The sequence below is a fragment of the Eschrichtius robustus genome, chromosome 1, assembly GCF_028021215.1.
Source record: "Eschrichtius robustus isolate mEscRob2 chromosome 1, mEscRob2.pri, whole genome shotgun sequence".
Classification (NCBI taxonomy): domain Eukaryota; kingdom Metazoa; phylum Chordata; class Mammalia; order Artiodactyla; family Eschrichtiidae; genus Eschrichtius; species Eschrichtius robustus.
In genome coordinates, this window is record NC_090824.1 from 122,073,722 (window position 1) to 122,096,322 (window position 22,601).

The 22,601-nt window shown below is 41.0% G+C and overlaps 1 protein-coding gene across 1 annotated transcript in view; it reads right to left on the bottom strand.

The window, feature by feature from the left end:
- RORA (RAR related orphan receptor A) overlaps positions 1–22,601 on the bottom strand; it is a 96,693-nt gene that overhangs the window by 5,194 nt on the left and 68,898 nt on the right. The window contains exons 3-9 of the mRNA XM_068552834.1: positions 16,168–16,309; positions 12,193–12,588; positions 6,010–6,131; positions 4,282–4,414; positions 3,518–3,625; positions 1,677–1,787; positions 627–739 (exon numbers count right to left, since the gene is read on the bottom strand). Coding sequence (XP_068408935.1) covers positions 627–739; positions 1,677–1,787; positions 3,518–3,625; positions 4,282–4,414; positions 6,010–6,131; positions 12,193–12,588; positions 16,168–16,309 — 1,125 coding nt within the window. The remainder of the gene's footprint in view (positions 1–626; positions 740–1,676; positions 1,788–3,517; positions 3,626–4,281; positions 4,415–6,009; positions 6,132–12,192; positions 12,589–16,167; positions 16,310–22,601) is intronic.

Below are 22,601 nucleotides of genomic sequence, written 5' to 3' on the forward strand. Positions count from 1 at the left end.
ATTTTTCTAAGACCAAATACATACTACTAGCACTAACACTGAAGGATATTATCATATTTTAAATTGACATCCTAATTATATTTTTATTGTGAAAGATAATAATTAGCAAAAATGAAACCCTATGCTTTGAATACAGGGTAGTAATGAGAGACTGATGAAGAAAATACAAAAGTCATTTACTGTTGATTACTAATGACTTTAATGGAACTAGAACTAATATTAGAATAGATTAATTCTATTGTTTTAGTCCTTCATAACTTCGTCTTTCTAAAATCAAAGATTTAAATTCTAAATTCTCTAGTTTATATCACGGCAGAACATTAATTCTGCCTTCTGCCCATCTTTGATGGGATAAGTGGAGGATTCTTCAGAATGTATTAATGCTTTAAAAAAAATTCTATCATTGCTCTATTATTCCAGGACACTTTATAACCAATGATGATAAATAGAATTTAACCTGAATTTTGGCCCAAGATAATTTTTTGAAATGAGGATACTTCTCTCTTCTCAGTAGGCCGTTGCTTACTGATACTTTTGGGGTCTGGTGGCATGACTTATAAACGTGGCTGGCGTGATCTGGGCAAGGGATAATTCCGGCTTGTCAGTTGGAAACCTTTGGCTCTCACCTTTGTTAGTATTCCATCTTCTCGGTGATTCTTCTGTAGGACGTGTTGAAGAGCTAGCTGAATTTTCTGTTGCAGCTTTTCAATTTTTACCTTTTCCTGCAGCCATGAGCGATCTAAATATGAAAAACCATACTCCTGAGTATTCTTCCAACATGGTGTCAGAACACCCCAACTCCTCCTGACTCCTAGATACAGATTATTACACCACACTGCAGAGTCAGGGACTAACAGGCCACTTTCACCCCTCTTTCAAAATTTGCTCCTAAAGGAGTGAAAAACTGATCTAGGACAGTTACAAAACAGAGTGTTAAGCCTTTCCATCTTTACTGACACTTGAAAGAAGGAAGGGTCCACCCTTTCCAAAAAGACAGCCATTTAAATCTAAGGCCATGCTCGGACGAGTGCAAATGAAACCACCATGGCCCTTAAGCCTTTCTAATAGTTATGTTTCTGAATGACATACTCATATCAATCCTGCTAGTCCTTCTGGAAAATATGAAAATTGCCTTATAGTCCAAGGCAACTAAAATTGTCAAGAGAGTGCCAAATGAATTAAGGATTGTTAATTTAGGATAAAGGCTTTATGTTTAAGAATTCCAAAAAGAAGATAGCAAATTTGCAAAAGTGATGATCACCAAGAGGCAGTACTGGTTGAAAACATACATTAAATTCAGATAGGCTTGTGGATGACATCCAAATGGATTTTTTTTAAAAAGCAGAATGTTCTAAAAACCATGTTATCTTGGAGATTGGTGTTGAGAAGGGCACACCTACTCTACCACAGCATTTCTCTTGGTAGCAGGAGGCTAATTGTAGACGGGATTTTATTCATTTCTCATTTCTTAAGATTTTATCAGAATGGCATGAGGTCCTCTTAGAAGCGTACATGTATATGTACGTGTGTAGCAGGGGACTGTTGTCTGAAAAACTTAAAATTAGACTTAGTAAGGGTGGCAGTCCCTCTGAATAGTCTATAGCCATTGTAAGTTATGTACTTGTAGAAATTCTTTACCTGGACAACTTAAAAACCATTGTATTTGGTTATCTTACCTGCTGACATCAGGACAAATGCAGAAAACAATGCAATTTCATCTTCAGTCAGGTGCATAGAACATAAACTCTTTCCAAATTCAAATACAAAGCTAATAAAGTCTTCACAACCTGCCAAAATTAAAGACAGGTTAGGACTTTGGTTATTATCCTAGGAGAAAAATATGGAAGAAGGTGAAGAGGGATCTAGCAGTTGAAGATCAGAGGGAATAGTAATAACATTTCTATAGTTTAATACTTTCAAATGTTAAAAGAAAAATCAGTTTAGCCACCATCACCATTACCACCAACATCACCACCATCATCATCATTTGCAATAATGATAGTGAACTTCTGTTGTGTGATTACTGTGTTAGGTGCTGCTCTGAGAGGATTCTTTGGGTATTCTACTATTTCACAACAGCCCTATGAGGGAGGTATTATTGTTACTATCCCCATTTTAAAGGCAAGGAAATGGACTTGGAAAGAAAAGGAATGTGCTGAAGATTCCACAAGTAGGAAGTGACAGCCTGAGATTCAAAGCCAGCTGCCCGGCTTCAGAGTCCACACTCTTAACCAATAGAGTCTAACAGCTATAATCTAACTGAAATGTTAACTTCACTCATTTTTTTGTTTTCTACTCTATTTTATGTACAACATGCTTAAAAATGAAAACAAATGACACATTATGGTGGTAAAACCATTATAATTTTTTTTTTTGTTTTTGGCCGTGCCACATGGCATGTGGGATCTTACTTCCCTGACCAGGGATTGAACCTATGCCCCCTGCATTGGAAGCACAGAGTTTTCACCACTGGACCGCCACGGAAGTCCCTATTGTAACTATTACAGAACTGAAAACATAGAATGTGAAAGTCCCATAAAATAAAAACCCACCCCCACAAAGCTGGTTAAGTTGGGGTCTGTTCTTTCAGATTTCCATATTATGTACATATAGTTAAATGTCAACAGGCTAGGGACTTCCCTGGTGGCACAGTGGTTAAGAATCCGCCCGCCAATGCAGGGGACATGGGTTTGAGCCCTAGTCTGGGAAGATCCCACATGCCATGGAGCAACTAAGCCCGTGCGCCACAACTACTGAAGCCCGTGCGCCTAGAGCCTGTGCTCTGCAACAAGAGAAGCCACTGCAATGAGAAGCCCGTGCATCGTAAGGAAGAGTAGCCCCTGCTCCCCGCAACTAGAGAAAGCCTGAGTGCAGCAACGAAGACCCAACGCAGCCAAAAATAAATTAAAAAAAAAAGTGTCAACGGGCTCTTCTCAAGTATACATACCTTCCATCATTTAATTGTTTTTAAAATCACTTAACAACATATCTTGGATACCGTCCCATTCTTCTTAATGACTTTGTCTTACTTTAGTTAAATTACAGAAATCTAAAGTAATTTATTTTTAAAGTATATGTCACAGTTTCACTTAGCTATACTTTCTTTCTTTAATATCCCATTAACGGTTGTTATTTGACGGGTATGGAAGGGCAGACTTTTAGCTCCTTGCTTGATTTTATGTAGCAAATCACATCCTCTAGTTTATTGAGTAATATATCCCCTGCAAACTTGGTTCTTAAAATCTAGAAGGGAACTGGAAGGATATATAACATAAATTTCTTCGATTACCAATTAGATAAAATGAGACTCTAGACCCTTACGTGTAATATACACAAAAAGCATTTGAGCTGTGTATATTTTCTACGGTGATTAACTATAAAGTAACATAGGTATAAAATCCTTTAACTCTTGTGTCCAAAAAACCAATCTCCATTTTGTTCAAGAAGAGCTTTCACCCAACTCCCATCTTTTCCCCTAGTCCTGATTTGAAGACAAAGCACCCAGAGATTTCCTTACCTAAGGATTTGAAGACGTCGGGGCTAGCATATTTCCCATCAAAGTACACGGTATTGTTCTGAGAGTCAAAGGCACGGCACATTCTGATAAATACCACCTCCAGAGAACCTGAGCAAAGGCAGAAACGGGGTGGGTTATTGTCTTGGTGAGTTGATTTTGACCATAGAGACCCCTTTCTGAGTCAATGGGGCGGGGCTTAACTAGCAGACTCTCAGTCACCTTAGCTCTCTATTTAAAAGAGCAGAGTTCATTAGAGTAATTAAAGACTTGTGCCAAAGCTAAGGCCTCTATTACTGAAGAGAGATTGATTTATGAATGACTTCTTGGGCACTTCTCTGTCCTGCAATAATACAGAATCTCAGAGTTGCTAGAAAAACATGGACTCCTGTTATTAAAACAAACAAACACCCAGGGATGTCTCTCTGAGTTCCACAAACAGCCTTCTTCCTAACAGCTTACCAAAACCTCCTGAGGACCTGGGGCACAGAAACAAAACACAGGTGATGGTTAAAACTGTGGAATGCAGGTGTCTTTCAAATTAATCTTTTCACCCAGAGGAGAAGCAAAATGGAGGGAATGTTTCCTGCAAATAGCTCAAAAACCTTAAAAAAATAAAAAAACCTCTCAGTTTCTGCCAAGAGAAACTGAGCTATTATCATTTGGAGAAAAACTGTTCTCGACACCTTCCTTACCAAGCATTTCTTTAATAAGCTGGTGAAAGCAGGTTAGTCAGAGATCTCAAAATTCACTTGCAAAGCACATACCTGCTTTGAGAAGCACAATTTGATCGTTTTGACACAGTTCCATAAATCCATCAATGCGTTTGGCAAACTCCACCACATACTGTATAGCTTCTGTAATTTTGATGGCACACAATTGCCACATTACCTCCCGCTGCTGTTGAAGAGGGAAACGCATTAACATCCGCATTACCCATACCCTTGACACAGTTGTTTTAACTGTTCCTATTGTGTAAAATCCTTCTTTGGAAATGGATCCAAAAAAGCTAGAGGATTTAAAAATAATCAGTTGGCCAGTTACTTGGGTTATAATGATTGCTTCCGAGCTCTTCCTGGTCTCCTCCAATTCCTCTCTTACCATTTTGGTGGCAAAGGGACAGGGGGAAGATATTATGAGCGTATATGCAGCGGAAGATGAAAACGGGAGTCAAGACAGCAACCCACGCCACTGATTTAACCCTGGGCCATGGAGAGTAGCAAAGTAGAATCTCCTTGTAAGCAATTATTTTGTCTTGGGGAATTTCACACCACTTTACTGGGGTAAGGGAAGAAAAGGGGAGTCAGTTATATTTATTGTGCACCTGCTATGAGCTGGGTGCTTTATGACATCCTTGTCTCATTTCATTTTCACAAGAACGTTTTTCCATTTCCCATAAATGGACACAAATGCTCACAGAGGTTTCACAGCTAAAAGGTATTGGAGGTGGGATTCAAATCCCAGCATTTCTGACTCTGAATCCCATTTCACACACCTTGCTGCTGTTTACTGCTTTCTTGCTTCCCTTTGTAATTTTGGCTGCTGGTGTTACCTGCTATCTCAAAGGTAAACAAGGTGATGCACTGCTATTCCCCCAACCTGTCCTGTTTAATTCCTTTTATATACCCACTCTCCAATTTAGTTACAGGCCAACCTGGATCCATCTTGTTGCTCACTTATTTCCCCAATCTTAGTTTAAGACTGTTTCTACCAATACAACAGGGTGGAAGAAACACTGAATTAGGAACCAGGACTCATGGTCTAGTCCTGATGTTTTCACCCTCAGCCATGTGCCGAGGGATGCTCGTTTCCTCATGTGTAAAATGAAGGGGAGGATTAACCTTGATAATCTCTACGGTACCTCCTAAACCTGAATTTCTATGATTATTGGGAAAAATCACAGCATTTTCTTTTACTAAAGGCAGAATGGAAAATTAAAAGCCCTCCTTCTCCAGCCCTGCCCTCCGTTTAGGTAATTTGTTGATCAGAGTGTTTTATAGAAGAAGGAAACTGGCAGCACTACTTGTCAGTCTCATATTGCTAGATTCAGACTGGAATTAGAATCATAGCTTCCAAACTTGTTTTTACACAAATTCTCTAAACTCCTTCTTTTTAACTTCGGAACCATGAGGCTGAGATTATTTTACATCAACTTCTGGACTGTGAAATCTTCCATTGTGATATCGGGACAAATCCCAATTCTTTGAGCCTTTTGGAAACTCCTTAATCTAGCTCCCTGTTGACAAATGATAGGACATACGTGTATAGTTATAGGAACAATAGAATCTGAGTGCTACTTCTGAAATTTCACACACTGACATCTCAATAAGGTGACAAAGCCCCAAGAACGTGATCAGCTCTGGAAGAAAGATTTTTAAATAGAAATCTGCTATCTGATGAAAAACATTCATTCCTTGGTCTGTTTGTATTCAAGCCTCCGGCACAGACACCCTTCCCAACATTGCCTCAATCTTAGGTAAAATTCTTCAGTCTACCTTGTTTTGGTAATTCTCAATCTCCTCCTGCAGAAAGGTCTGCCACGTTATCTGCTGGAGCTCTTCTCTCAAGTATTGGCAAGTTTCCAGATGTGACTTAGATATATTCTGTGCAAGGTGTTCTGAGGAGAAAACAGGAGATCACAACATGAAAAGCCAAGTTCTTCAGGGTTTTCCCTACCTAATATGTGATTTAAAAAGTAACAAGTATAAAGCAACACGGCTGAACCACTTTTAATGATCTCGACATATTTAAGTAAGCAATTTGGAACTATTCTATATTTGGGGACATGAGGATGAAGGACAGGCAAAGCCAACATTTAGCAATAAGGCTTGGCGTCTTCAAAGACCCTCCTGACCTGACCTTCTCTGTGCCTTTACACCAGCGTCTGGGAGTGAATGTTGGAGTTGAAAATATTGACCTAGAGAAGTGTGAAAAATGACTGACACGACCTGTACTTGGTATTTTTATAAAGACAGATCTGCCATATACATTGACTGGGGAAGGATTACTCCTGAAGAATTAGAAAATGGTATGTTTTGGGGGACAACAACAACGTATTTCTTTTGTTTTTCCTGCAAAAATGGCAGAACAAGCATTACTGAAGTCTACCATGTCACTATATATACATATACATATATATATATATATATATAGTCTGGTGGTTAAGAGATGAGATGGACTCTGGACCCAGACTGCTTGGGTTTGAATCTCAGCTCTGCTACTTAGTAGCTGTGTGATCTTGGGTAAGTTACTTAACCTCTCTGAGCTTTGGTCTCTTTATTTGTAAAATGAGGAAAATAGTACCTAATTTCCTATTTATCATAGGGCATCTGTGAAAATTAAGTGAGTTGAGCACTTAGAATAGAGAGGATAACACAGCATCTGCTACATAAACATTTGTTCTTATTATCCTGAAGTGTACCGAATTTGAAGATATTAAAAGAAATAGATGCCAAATAAGTTTCTCTAGGGACTTATAATCTGGTGAACATGTACACACATGCTGAAAGGACAATTCAAGACACTAGACAATAAAGCATGAAGTTGAATTCTACTAGAAGAGAAAGAAAAATAAAAACAGACTAGGTGCTATCAGAGAAGGGAGAGGTGAGGGGAATTAGGGGATGCTTCTTGACAGAGGAGGAACATTTGGATTGGACCCTGAAGGAAGGGGAGGATTTGGTAGGCAGAGGCCAGTATGTGAGGCAGTGGACCAGTTCCACGTTCAAGGGATGGTAGATGAAAGAATGGCTATGGCATCTACAGGAGACAGGAAGATGTGATAAAGTGATGGTGTCAAAACAGAAATATGGGTAGAGAAGAGTCCACATCCTGAAGGATCTTGAAGGTTGAGATTGAGAGTATGGACTTGATTAACAAAAGGCGTCAGCAGGATTCTCAAGAGGGAGCTGACATGCTGAACACTGTATTCGGGGCAACAGAACAAGCAGTTTTGTCATTGGCAGACTGGAGGCAGGAGGATCAATTAGAAGGCTGCTGAAATCTAGACGTAAGGGACTAAGAGCTTGAAACAGGCTGCTAATAATTGTCATGGAAGGGAAGGACAATTCAAGAAGTGTTTTAAAAGAAGAACTGACGGGTTCCCTGGTGGCACAGTGGTTAAGAATCCGCCTGCCAATAAAGGGAACACGGGTTCGAGCCCTGGTCCGGGAAGACCCCACATGCCGCGGAGCAACTAAGCCTGTGAGCCACAACTACTGAGCCTACGCTCTAGAGCCCGCGAGCCACAACTACAGAAGCCTGCACACCTAGAGCCCGTGCTCCGCAACAAGAGAAGCCACTGCAATGAGAAACCTGCGCAGCGCAACGAAGAGTAGACCCCACTCTCCACAAGCAGAGAAAACCTGTGAGCAGCAACGAAGACCCAATGCAGCCAAAAATAAATAAATAAAATAAATAAAAAAAAAAAAAAAAGAAGAAGAACTGACAAGACTCCAAGAATACAAAACCATACCCCAAATTGATGCCCCTCCTAGGGTCTTGAATATTTAATAGGAAAGTTATTTAAAACAGTGGTGCTGAGGGCAAACTTAGCAACACTAGTAAGAGTGTCTATTTGTTTGGAAATTTGTTGCTGCTTACGTCAAACAGAATCAGATTTGTTTGTGTGAAAACAGAGCGGGTTCACCTAAACAAAGCTCGAGACTAGAACCTCCTCAGAGATTCTGAAACACTGAAGCACGACAAACCTTAACAGCTCTACTTGGCAACACACAGACATGAAAACAACATAAGTAAATATCATAAAAAACAAAACATAAACAAAAGAAAAAAACTTAAAGGAGACAGAAACTGAGAGAGAGAAAGAGAAATTATGTCTTAGAATCAGTGACGTGTGTGAAGAGAAGAGGGGAATAAAGACAAAATAATGGGGAATCAGAAACAAGAAAATAAATGTGTACATAGTAAATTCAATTTTTGTAAATATGAAAGAAATGATGAAGGCAAAGCGTTCACAGGGAAGCTGGGAGAATCCTAGGAAGGGAAGAATGGGAAGAAGCTCACAGTATTCTCTTCCAGATCATGCTTTGTTTCCAGTTAATATGGTCCGCATCTTCTTGTTTCACTTCATCCTAAAAATTGTCCCCATCCATCCCTACCTATCTGAGTCCAGCTTTCAGAAGCAACAACAAATGATGCCATGTCCAATGACCAGTAGAGGGCAGTGGCTGCATTCTCACCAGCTGCCTTTGATCAAAATTCATACTTGATTTGGCAAGTGTAAGATTTTAGACACTGTGCTGTTTTTAAGTCTCCATTTCAGCAAAGGAGAATATGGTCAGACTGAGCAAAAGCTAAGAAGTTAGTGTGGTCTCTCAGACAAACAGTCTGGAATAGTGAAGTACCTTGGAACTAGGAGTTAGGAGACCTGGTTTCTGGTCTGAGCTCAGCTGGATAACTCACTTTGTGACAGGCAAATCAGTTCACCTCCTCGACCATGATGGCTTCATCAGGACAGCCAAGGTCTAGATACTTCAGATGGAAAATCCTGTCTTCTGAGAAAGTCACAGATTTTCACAGTGGCATGGAACTTTAGATATCATCTGGTCCAAACTCTCATCACTTTGTAGATAATAACATTAACAATGATGATAAAAGTTAACACTTAGGTAGAGTTTACTATGTAAACTCTATATAACATAGACTCATAACAGACTCATATAACATACCTACCTACATCTATATATATATATCTATATATATATATATATAGATATATATATATATATATATACTGTGTATATATACAAATATTTTTTCTTAATCTTCATGACAACTCTAGGGGGAAGATACTAGTATTATCTCCATTTTACAGATGAAAAAACCAAGCCACAGCGAGGTTAAGTGACTTTTCAAGGTGTCATAGCTGGCAAGTGCACGGTGATTCAAACATACACAATTTGGCTCCAGAGTCTATGCTCTGAATCTTTATAGTTCATGGGTAGGGAGACTGCAGCTTGCAGAGGTAACATGACTTATACTAGGTTGTACAACCTACAGCAAAGCTAGGACCACAACCCGCATAAGCTGACTTTTTGTCTCATGCTTTGCCCAACATATCATTTGTCTCTTATGTACAAGGCTTTAGTTATTAATTATACTAATAAGTGCAGTTAGCTTTTTTATTTTTTATTTCTTTTGGCTGTGCAGCTCGGCTTGTGGGATCTTAGTTCCCCAGCCAGGGATGGAACCTGGGCCCATGGCAGTGAAAGCACCGAGTCCTAACGCTGGACCGCCAGGGAACTCCCCAGTTAGCTTTTTTGAAAAAAGGAACCTAGATAGTTTATCTGGAATGTATAATTCAGGTACTAAGTGTACATCAAGGGCAAAATTCTGTAGCCAGGAATGCAGATGTATTTCCACTAACAGTAATGGATTAGTAGATACTATTATTGAAAGATAGAACTGAGCTTAGGATATGTTAATTTACAATTTATTTTCCAATTGCACAAATGGTTTCATTTGTTTCAAATCTGATGATAAAGTTTAGCCTAAAATGAAGTCAAGTTAGTTAAAGAAAGAGTCGGACTTAAGCTCCCAAGGAAATGTCAGGGAACTTCAGAGAGCTTTGAAGAAGTAGCAGCAAGGTCTTTGGCTGCTTTTACGCTACTCTTAGCTCCTCAAACTATTTTGCACCTGTAAATGGGACAGAAAATCAGAGCTCCATTATATCCCTTTCAGCTAAATTTTTGTTTAGTTTTGGGTTTGGGGCAAATCCTAGTGATGAGTTAGTTTTATTCATCGTGGAAAAAATGCCACAATTACGTGTGAAAAATCCCTAGTTTAGGAGAACATGGAGAATGGATGAGGGCACAGGGCTCCCAGACTCACTGGGAGGTGACAGCTGTAGAAGAGGAAAGGGATTTGTGGGTGAAGGAGGGGCTGGGGAAATCGGCTGAGCCACTTCTGGCTCCACTCAGGTATTAGTGCACATTTAGCCCAAGTGCCATGTTCAAGCGACACACTTAGGCCAAGCGGTGGGAGTTTATTTCTGGGTTGAACACTCGACAAGCAAATGGCATAGCTTCACTAGTATTTATGATAAAGTAGAAGCAAACCTAAAGCGAGCTAGGTCATTTTTCACTGTATCATGTCAGTTTTCAATCAAATCCTTATTCATTTCTGACAATTTTACTTTCATTACAGCTCTGCTTAAGGCTCAGTCAACCAAGATCTCACGACAAAAACGGAAGGTTTTTGTTCTAGTTCAAGAAAAAAAAAAAAAAAAAATCAAGCCTAGCTCTGCTCAGCTTGGCTTCTAGTTCAGAGGTTTCTCTGTTAATCAAAAGAGCTGTGATACACCTTTAATGCTGTTCAGTGGTTAAAGACCAGGCTTAAAATGTCCCTGCTCTTGTGGATTTAAATTTAGACCCATAAAGAGGTGCTTGTGTAAAAACCGTAAAGAACATTCAGTTTGTTCTATTTGGAGAAAGATTTTACTGGAAATATAAATTTCACTTAAAAAATGTTTTATGGGGTACAGAGGTGGAGAAACCATCTAAAGAACACAACCGTTATTTCTGTGAACTAAGGACGTCTGTGCTCAAGTCAGAACCTGCTGGTTCTTTTCCACGTGAAGTCTTCATTCTCTCTTCGTCTTAACTTAGTCATCTTCATAGCAACTAATTGAAATATCCCACAGGATTATAACCTTGTGTGAGGAACCATGGGGAGGAACAGATCAAATTCTCAAACAGTAAAGGTCCTTATCAAAGTTTCTCTAATAATAGTGCTGTACTTAAAAATCGATTAAATATAACAGAGGATGCTATAACAACTTCCTTGAAATGAGAAGTTTTCCATTGTCTGTGTTAACATTTCTAGGTCACATCTCCCAAGAAGCACCAATGTCACAGGAATAAGGAAATGACAGGTTTTTGTGGGGGTTTTTTTGGCATGGTGAGTCTTCTATGAAGTACATCAGTTTTGCATTAATATCCATCACCAAAACATTTTGGCAAATAAAGAAGCCAATTTCCCTTTAACGATTATAGAATGTGTCAGAGTTGCAAAACTTCGATGCATACAGGGACTGGGCAGTGATATAAATGCCGAGAGTGGGATGCGCCCATTTCAAGGCGTTAGGCCCTAAGTGGTACCAGTTGGTTGTTGCCATTCCCAAATGCTGGTCCAGTGCAACTAGATCATTTTTTTTTTTCCTTCCACAAGAAACTGAAAATCTGAACTTTCAGGTGGAATTGTCCAGGTTTAAAATTTTAGCAACCAATTCAAAAACTGTAAAGCTCTGCACTGGTCAAAAAACCATGTCTATGCGCCAGGTTAAGTCTGTGGGTTGCTATTTTTATAACTTTGGGTATAAAGCAATACTTAGAAAATAACTAAATCAATGGAGTTAATGGGGCCATTCCCTGAACTTACAGTTTTCTGTGGAATTTAAAGATTGCTTTAAGTTCATATTGTCTCAGCTCTGATGCTGAGAGGTCACTGAGTTTCTTGGATATATGATGGGAAACAGTGGACAGTCAAAAACAAGGGGGCAGGTTGGAATTATGAAGTGGTCCAAATGGTAAAGGTGACTCGCCCTTCTAGATGCATTATATTTTAATAACATAACTCATTAGAGGAAAGTCAGACAAATCCCATTTCCTTCAAATGGCACAAGTAGTCGATCCCAATGGAAACATGGAAGCCATTACCTAGTTCTGCCATGGACACAGTTGGGGACGTCTCTCCATTGGTGAAAGAGCAGTAGGGAAAGAAGCCTGATGCTGGTGTGTAGTCACATATTGGTTCTGGTTTGATTCCGTTGATATCAAGACCTGACTGGTCCGGGGAAGGCTGTATGTCCAGGTAGAAGCTGCTGACGGCAGAGTCTGCCTTGCTGCCCTCGGGGGTGTGCCCGTCGATGTAGCTGCTGAGGTCGTCGTGAAGCTCCGTGAGCCCGTTGGCCGAGATGCTGTAGGTGGGAGTCAGCGGCTCGGCCTCTCCAGGCTGCTGTTGGTGGTCTCGCTGCTGCTGCTGCATCCGGTGTTTCTGTACTTCTGCGTACAAGCTGTCTCGTTGCTTTTTCGACATGCGGCCAAATTTTACAGCTGGAATAAAAAAGCCAAGGCACACCATATACAACACACTTTTCTCCATAACCCTCTCTAGCGTGCTTTAGGAGTTCCTTTGAAGTTGCAGACAATTCCATCAAAAACCACACAACCACAAAATAAGGATGTGATCCCGAGGTGAAAATAAATGGTCCCACCTCACACAGGCTTGTTCCACATCCCGAACAGCAAAGACACATCCCAGAGGAGCTACGTTTCAGAAACAGACCCAGGGCTGGTACAAGAGACCCAGAGCAATGACCACCTACGTTTTTGTGCTGTCACATAACCCTAGGCTCAGTGGGAGCTACTGAAATGCGACTTAATGGGCTTGTTCCCTCTCTACCTAGGCAGTTGGTCTAGACGTTTCTCTTCCCAGTGTTCAGACCAGAGCACAGGGACGCACAGATTCACAGAGGTGTTATCGGAGCACAAGCAGTCAAACCTCAACTTGCACTCATTTCACTAATCCGTATGCTTACATGAGTTTCTTCCTGATCAAACAGCCAAATCTGGGGCTTCCTTGAGAAAGCTCAACAGACTGGACGAAGCATTTGCAATTCCATGAATTACATCTCTTGAGTCTATGCCCTCTCCTGCTCCTGGGTCTTGGGGTCCCTGTGAGACATTTGGACCTGTCTTTTTAAAATTATTATTATTCTTTTAACATCTTTATTGGCGTATAATTGCTTTACAATGGTGTGTTAGTTTCTGCTGTATAACAAAGTGAATCAGCTATACATATACATATATCCCCATATCTACTCCCTCTTGCGTCTCCCTCCCACCCTCCCTATCCCACCCCTCTAGGTGGTCACAAAGCACCGAGCTGATCTCCCTGTGCTATGCAGCTGCTTCCCACTAGCCAGCTATTTTACATTTGGTAGTATATATATGTCCATGCCACTCTCTCACTTCGTCCCAGCTTACCCTTCCCCCTCCCCGTGTCCTCAAGTCCATTCTCTATGTCTGTGTCTTTATTCCTGTCCTGCCCCTAGTTTCTTCAGAACCTTTTTTTTTTTTTTTTTTTAGATTCCATATATATGTGTTAGCATACGGTATTTGTTTTTCTCTTTCTGACTTACTTCACTCTGTATGACAGACTCTAGGTCCATCCACCTCACTACAAATAGCAATTTCGTTTCTTATAATGGCTGAGTAATACTCCACTGCATATATGTGCCACATCTTCTATATCCATTCATCTGTCGATGGACACTTAGGTTGCTTCCATGCCTTGGACCCATCTTTAAAGGACACTTTCTGCTGTTCTCATTTAGCCTCAAGTAAAAAGAATATCAGAATTTTGGAAAGGGCAGACTGTGGAAGATCCCCATTGGGAGAATTTGTGTGTGCAGCCCTTCTCCGTGTGATGTGTCCCCATATTTAAAGTGGAACACTGACTGGAGTAATTTTCCAGTTCATTTAGAATCCCAAATGATTTCTCCTAAAACACCCAGATAACTGAGGAAAAAAATCCTATGATTTCCTGGTCTGAAGCCCCCACTAACCCATTTATTTCTCAGCCTGACTCTGTATGTATAGATAAAGCCGCTGCTGGAGGGATTAAGACCTCCTAATTGATTATGGTTAAATTGATACCTGACCAGGTGGATGAATTCACCCATCTGACCATCAACATAATTCTATGAGTCTTGGGGCAGGAGGCAGGATAGATGGAAGTGAAGTTGGGAATCAGGGCCCACCGTCTAGGCCAGCTGGTGGATCTTTTTCCTGCCAAGGAGGATGTGCTTTCATTTTGCACAGAGGAAACAAGTGAGCTGGATTCTGGTCAATTTCCAGTTTCCACAACTCAGGTGACAAACTTGGGTGGGGCTGGTTAGATAGCAGTCAGGCTGATGTGAGCTCTGAATTTCAGGCCTATAATTGTATAATTCCCCAGATTCACTCCAAGTCCACAACGTGTGCTGTCACTTATACGAGAAATCTCCACAAGGCATACTGAAGGTACTTAATTTTTTTTGAAAAGAATACTCTGGAACCCCCAAGGGGATTAATACCCATACGGGAATCTTGTTCTGCTATGACTCTGAATTGTGTTTTAACTCTTTTCTTAATATTAACAACAGTAATCATACTATCCCATAAGTGAAATGAATGGATCAGGTGTTTTTTTTTTTTTTTGGCCGTGCTGTGCGTCTGGTGGGATCTTAGTTCCCTGCCCAGGGATCGAACCCACGTCCCCTGCAGTGGAAGCCCAGAGCCCTAACCACGGGACTGCCAGGGAAGTCCCTGGATCGGGTGTTGAGAAAATGCACACACAACCTGTGATTTTTAACTTACAGATTTATAAGAGATATACCTAATTTTGTGTGTTTAGCACCATTGGAAGATGAAATCTGCAGAGCTGCATATCACAGGAATTTCTGAGACTACAATGTAAGTTCTGTGACTTGCATCTTCCAATCCCCAAAACTTCACTTTGGTCCTACAAATTCTAAGAGGTCACCCTGTGTACAACTTGTGCCTGGGTGGGTCCACAGGCCCCAAGAACATCTGATTATGGGGAAAGGAGACCTTCAGAATGCCTGCCCAGCAGTCTGAAGTTATTTTTCCACAGGCTGAAACTCCATTGGAAGAGATGTTTCCTTCAAAGGGATCTCTCAAGAGAACCAGCCAGCCAGTATATTCGGAAAAGTCCTTAAAATGTATCCACTACACTATCTGCCCAATTTCCTTATATAAGAATAGTCTTGAAGTCTGGTGTTGATTATTCCGTGCACTTAAGACAGTTTTCCAGGAAGATCCTGAACTGTTTTGCAAATGAATGGTAGATGGTCTCTAGTTCTTAAAATAGCTTCTCTTAACGAAAAGAACATTTGTCACTTGGGCATGCCTTGCACTATTTTCACACATACTGTATGTACAAATGTTTGACTTTGGATCCAGTTAGCATAAAAGCTAATTCATCCCAATTGCCAATAACCTCACTAGTGTAAGACATGTAACAATTAGCTCTGGCTTGTGTTTTTTGTGGGGAAAAATGCTTCTAGAAGGTATCCTTTTTAAGACCCTCAGGTGACACTTACCTTCCATCAATCCATCCACATGTAATGTTTTAAACCAGCAGTCCCCAACCTTTTTGGCACCAGGGACTGGTTTCATAGAAGAAAATTTTTCCACGGACAGGGCTGGCGGGGGGGGGGGATCAGGCGGTAATGTGAGCCACGGGGAGCGATGGCAAGCAGCAGATGAAGCTTTGCTAGCTTGCTGGCCCGCCGCTCACCTCCTGCTGTGCAGCCCAGCTCCTAACTGGTAGTGGTCCATGGCTTGGGGGTTGGGGACCCCTGTTTTAAACGTCAAAAATCTGAAGGTGTTCTGACCACACAGACATTTCTCCTCCATGCCACCCCCGCCCCCCATCAGCCAGTGAACTGACTGGAATGGTTTATGGAGGAGAAGTAACTGCTGTGACACCCACAAAGCCGCCAGAGGAGGGAGGGGTGGACGGGGTGGGGGGACAGAGGGGACATATTCTGGCAGATCTGCGTCCAGGCTTCCGAGGGCGCTTTCACAACCCCGTGCTACTGTACAACGCAGGCTGCGGGCGCTCACCATCTCGAGACATCCCCACGGCAAGGCATTTCTGTAATCGACAGTGTTGGCAGCGGTTTCTACTGGTTCGATCAATCAAACAGTTCTTCTGACGAGGACAGGAGTAGGTGGCATTGCTTTGCTGACTTCTCCTGAAAAAGCCCTGTGATTCAGTTATGAAATAGAAAACAGGTTAGTGTCAGCTGGGGCTGAATGATACTGAAGGCAAGAAACGGAGTGCCACGCAGCATGCATATTTAATGGAGAATTAAACTTGTAGCACAATCATCCTGGAGACCATTAATGAAATTAAAGTCACTTCGTTTTCCTCTAGTAAAATTGATCCCCAGAGCCCAATCCTCTGTCCCTTACACATGCAAAACTTTCTTTAACTGCAGCAGACGGCTGCCTATGTAGAAGGCACAGGATTGGGCCCTCTACTTGGTCTCTGATGATCAAAAGCTGTGTGCTTAATGAAACGGTACAAAGGCACTTATCTTTAACCTATATCTCCAAAACATTTTTAGTAGAATACACACAAAACACTCTTCTGGGGTGTCCAGAGATAAGAAAATGCAGCCTCACCATAAGCCAGGTGGCTGCAATCCTGGTATACTGTGGTCATCTCAACCAGACCACGTAAATCCACCATCTTTTAGGTGTCTTCCATTCCTCAAGTCAGAATCTACTGCCCCAAGAAGTTAAGTGACACTTGGAAGGATTATCTTGGCAGATCAATCAGACTGGGAATACTCTACCCTTGACAGTTTGGAAATACCATGTGTTTAGAATCATGGCCTTGAAGACTGAACAAATCCAATCTGATGTTCATCCAGTTCCACTTATTTGTTAAGCACTGTTTTGGAAATGAGGAGTTGTACTGAGATGCGTAAGGAGCACTGACCTCAAGGATTTCATTAATTCATTCACTCACTGACTCATTCATTTTTGCTAACTTCTTGAGCTGGATTCTCATTAGCTCATTAATTTTCACTGCTGTTTCTTTTATTAAAGCTGCAAGGGTTCCTTTTAGTTACGTTTTGGTAGCAACCCACAGGTTCTGCTATGTAGTATTTTCATGATTATTCAACCTGAAACATGCTCTAGTTTTCAACAGCTTTCTCCTTTAATCCATATGTTCTTGAGAAGCACATTTTTAAAAGTTGAAGTGTAGTTGATTTACAATGTTGTATTAGTTTCTGGTGTACAGCAAAGTGATTCAGTTACATATATATGTATGTGTGTGTGTATGTGTGTGTGTGTGTATATATATATATATATATATATATATATATATATATATATATAGTTCCCTGCTCTATACAGTAGGATATTGTTGTTTATCTATACAAGCACATTTCTTAATTTCCAAACGTATGGGGGGTTTGTTTCTGGTTATGTTTTGATTGTTTACTTATCTCTCAGTGGTTTTTCAAACTAGGGATGTACTCTGGAAAAAAAAAAAGAAGGTAACCAGTCATTTCTATGAAGCAGAGCCATGGAAGGTACAAAAGAGTACAGTCACCTTCAAATCTTTAATGGCAAAGACAGATGATCCCAACCAAGGGGACACTAGTGGAGAAGGTAAGGTAAAATCCTGAAGAACTAACAGAGCGACAGAGTGCTGGGCAAACTGATAAGAGCACTCTCTCACCAGATTTTTCTGGAGGCCAACTTGGCAGTTCTATCAAAATCCTTAAAAACATGCCTATCCATTGAACCAGTAATTACCCTTTAAGGAATATATTTTAAAGGAATGTTAAGAATGGTACAAAGATTTACCTACAGGGATGTTCATCCCAGCACTATCGGTAAGGTAAAAAAAAAAAATTTAGAAAGACGCTAAATGTCCAACAGTAGTGAATTGGAAGAGTCATACTGGATATCTATACATTCAGCAACCTTTAAAAATGGTGTTTTAGAAATACAATTATTGACATAAAAAGGTTATTAAAAATATACTGTTGAATAAAAAAAAACAGCTAAAGAACTGAACACAATATAATCCAATTTTGTAGGGAAAATCCATATATTTATTTATTTATTTATTTTTTAATTTTTTATTTATTTATTTATTTTTAGCTGTGTTGGGTCTTCGTTTCTGTGCGAGGGCTTTCTCTAGTTGTGGCGAGTCGGGGCCACTCTTCATTGCGGTGCGCGGGCCTTTCAGTGTCGCGGCCTCTCTTGTTGCGGGGCACGGGCTCCAGACGCGCAGGCTCAGCAGCTGTGGCTCACGGGCCTAGTTGCTCCGCGGCATGTGGGATCTTCCCAGCCCAGGGCTCGAACCCGTGTCCCCTGCATTGGCAGGCAGATTCTCAACCACTGCACCACCAGGGAAGCCCCAAATCCATATATTTAACATGGAAGAAACTTTGGAAAATTATGCCCTCGAATGAAAAGAACAGCTGGCACTGGTTGGTGGGGGCATGAGTGATCTTAATTTTCTTTCTGTTCATCCGTGCTTTCTGATTTTTCTACAATATGTGGGTAGAAAGGTATGTGGGCTACTCAGGAAGAACTATTCAGTACATCTGCTTTCTTCTGTGATGGCTGGGGACTTTGTGGATTAAGTCATGGTTATGATGGATATGACCTCAGTTCCCAGTTCTTTCCTTTTGGAAACCAACTTAGGATGGGAGGGACAGGCACTGACCTCTTACCACCTCTCTGCCAGGCTGCTCACTGACCAACATGGGCAAGGCTGGGGGCCCAGGGTTTCAGACTGTCTCTCTACTGTACTTCAAATCTCCCTGATACCAAGTCTGGCCTCTTCTGTGAGGCAATCTCTCTCTTCTCAAAATATCTAAAAAGCTCTGGGGTTTTTTTTTTGTTTTTTTTTTTTTTCCCCTCTGTTGACAAGAAAGTGAGAAGTAAAGCTTTCTTTGGGGCTTAGTGGAGAGAACTCAAGAAAATATAAATGGTAACAGAGGCAGATAATCCTTAGAAAGAGATACCAAGAGGCCACCTGTCTAGGTATTCAGTTGAGTCTGAGACACATCATCTCTGTCAAGGCTGAAAGGTGTTTATTACTTTCTTGAGACTCTACCACCTTCAGACCCTCCATGTTTGCTGTCACTGCAGGTGCCTAGGATCAGGAATTATTTGCTTTTCCCTTAGCTGAGGCTCAATGAGCCTGCTGCATTTCATTCTATAATCGTCGAATATGGAGAATGTCTACACAATCTCTCTTTTTTCTTTAAATGGAACCAGTACTTGCAGGCTGCCAAGTTATCTCCCAGTACCTTGTCTGTAGACCAAATCACAGCATCTGTCAGCTTCCTTTCTAGGTTCTTTTGTACCTTTAGTATTTCTTCTTAGGATCCTTTCCAGTTTCTCCACTTTCTTAAAAAATCTGAAATCCAGGACTAGACACAGCTCTTGAATAATGCTTGGATCATTCTCAAAGGAAAAAAAAGGCTACTCTTTAGTTTTCACCTATTAAACTCAAGTTAACATCAAACCACCACTAAATGAAATTCCAGGATGTTAGCACAGACGCTATATACAACCACCAGTTTGCTCTGCTACAAGAGAATTCTGGGAGGGCATAATGATCATGATGATGATGGTGATGATGAGAGAGATCTTAATGAGCGTCTGTATTAATCATACCTTTTTATTCTGTATTTTTAATGCTTTGACATCTTGAGGTCTTGATAACCCAGGAGAGATTATGCTTCCCAGGACTACCTAATTCCTAGAAATAGCAAACAACTTGCCTGGGAGCACACCTTTTATATGCAGACCAACCGATCCAGAGCCCTAACATCCAGCCACCTCCTCCCATGTTTCCCCCTCATTCCACCTGCCTCCTGACTGACCCTGGTGCTTCCCACTGTGGTCCTCTGTGTGGCATGCTGTGCCTCCTGTTTCAAGGGACCTATGTTATAAGCAACTTCTCTCTCTCTTTTTAAAAATTTTTATTTTATAGTGGAGTATAGTTGATTTACAATGTTGTGTTAGTTTCAGGTGTACAGCAAAGTGATTCAGTTATACATATACATGTATCTATTCTTTTTCCAATTCTTTTCCCATTTAAGTTGTTACATAATATTGAGCAGAGTTCCCTGTGCTATACAGTAGGTCCTTGTTGGTTATCCATTTTAAATATAGCAGTGTGTACATGTCAATCCCAAACTCCCAATCTATCCCCCCCCCCACCAACCCTTCCCCCTTGGTAACCACAAGTTCACTCTCTAAGTCTGTGAATCTGACAAACTTCTCTCTTCACAGCAGTCATTTTTTGTCTATATGTCTCACCTACTTTATTAAAACCAATCCCAGGAATCGTTAAAACAGTGCTTATTACTTGCTAGGCACCTTGTGCTTCATATGGATTCCATCACGTAATCTTGACAAGGGCAACACGAGGCAGGTGCTATCATTTTCCTGGTTTTTAGGTCAAAGTACCTGAGGCTTAGAGAGGCACTAGCTCAGAACCCCCCCACCCCCTTCCCCCCTACCCCCCAGCATGGGGGTAAAGCCAGGATCTGAATTTAGGTGGTTTAATTCCAGAACTCACACGTTTATCCCTTTTGTTGTTTTTCTGCTTCCTTTGAGTGTCAGAAGGATTCCCACTTGGGGGTTCTTACAGAAGGCAGTCCTGAAAGGAGGCAGCGGCAAGGCACAAGGTATGCATGACAAAAGAGCGAGACTGATCTGCTCTGAAATTAGCGTTTTCCTTCAGGTTAGCCCCTTTGGCTGGTCACGGCGCCAATGTCCAGGCATTTTACAGATTCCTCTTCTACTGCCACCTCCTGATGTGGGTTATTCACATGAGGAAACCAGTCTCACGATTTCGTGATTTTCCCTCATTTCTGACCGGGAGGACTATGTCCCCTTTTATTCACGTTACTTATTTCTAAATTACTCTGGCTCGTTTAGAAAACAAACAAAACAATAACAACAACAAACTGACTTCAAGGACACACAGTCACTATCATTAAAGATGTCTGAGAAATTATGCCATCAGTTGCAAGGCAAATCCACGAGGCTTTCTACATGCTCTTGGAGCGACAGCACTGAGGCTGGAACCAACGTTTGGAAAAGGACTACACTTCTTCGGATCCCTCAGCTTTGTTTTTTGTTTGTTTTTTATTGATGTACAGTTGATTCACGATGTTGCGTTAATTTCTGCTGTACAGCAAAGTGATTCAGTTTTACATATATATATATATATATATATATATATATACATATATATATATATATATATATATACATACACACATCCTTTATTTAAATATTCTTTTCCATTATGGTTCATCACAGGATATTGAATATAGTTCCCTGTGCATGGATGCTTCACCTTACTCTTTACAACACCATTTATTTCTCACTGAGTCATTTGAGCAAATGCCTGTGGGAAGTTCAGGGAGTGGCAGTGCTGAGACCCAGAGAAGAGACCTTTCTTTTGGATTAAATCGACAGAGTCATGCCCACAAGGCTAGCTATCAAATACCAAGTGGGAGGGGTCAGGTGGGGTTATAAGGTGAGAAGGCTGTGAAGGGAGAAAGAGGGTAAGCCTGGGTGACTCAGACACACTAAACTTTGCATTTCAGACAGAATGAGGGCTTGGTCTTCCTTTCCTGCCCCCTTTTTTCCCTTAAAAACAAACAAACAAAAAAACTTTTCATTTCAGTATTCCTTGGGGTTTCTCAGAGGATTTGGGCAGTATTACTGATAAAGTATTTAAAGCTGATGAACACATAAGAGGAGAAGGATTAGAAGAGCAAGAAAGAAGAGGAAGAAAGGGAGAAGGTATGGTAGGTACCTTACTTCCTCAAGCGAGAAGTATGCTCATAAATGTAGAAGCAGGATCTTGACTGACTGGGGTGCAATCCTGGAGAGGGTCACACTGAGAAATGAGTAAGCTGAGACACCAGTTCTAGGGGCTAGGAAGCTTGAGGCCACACAAAGAGCAGTGACAGCACAAGGCAGCACTTGGAGTTCTGGGGTGGAACTGAGGAGGTATACATAAAGGAGAAAGTGCTGAAGCTGTGAGTCAGCTGGCAAAGATATTAAGTACACAGTTTTGGAGTTCTATTTCTAAAAGCTGAGCTAATAAATGACTTCTTTGGCTTTCTTAAAAGTTCACTTTTTATGGATGTCAAGATACACAGAGATGTGCCATTATAAACATGGTGGGCTTGAGCAGAGAGGGCCACCATGATGAATTGCAGGGTAGGATACAGCACCTGGTGTGACTGCGGCACACTACCACCACCTAGTGGCAGCATACTCACATGCAGTTGTTGCAATACATTAGAATAATACAAACAGGCCTTTAGAGATGAAACCAAGTAGAGAGATTATCAGATTCAGTAGTTCTTAAACTGACGGTGTATGAGAATCACCCATGGAGCTTTTATAAAATACACATGAGATCTATTGAACTACAACCTTTGGGAGTATAGTCACAGACATACAAACTAGTTTGAACAATGTGAAAGCAC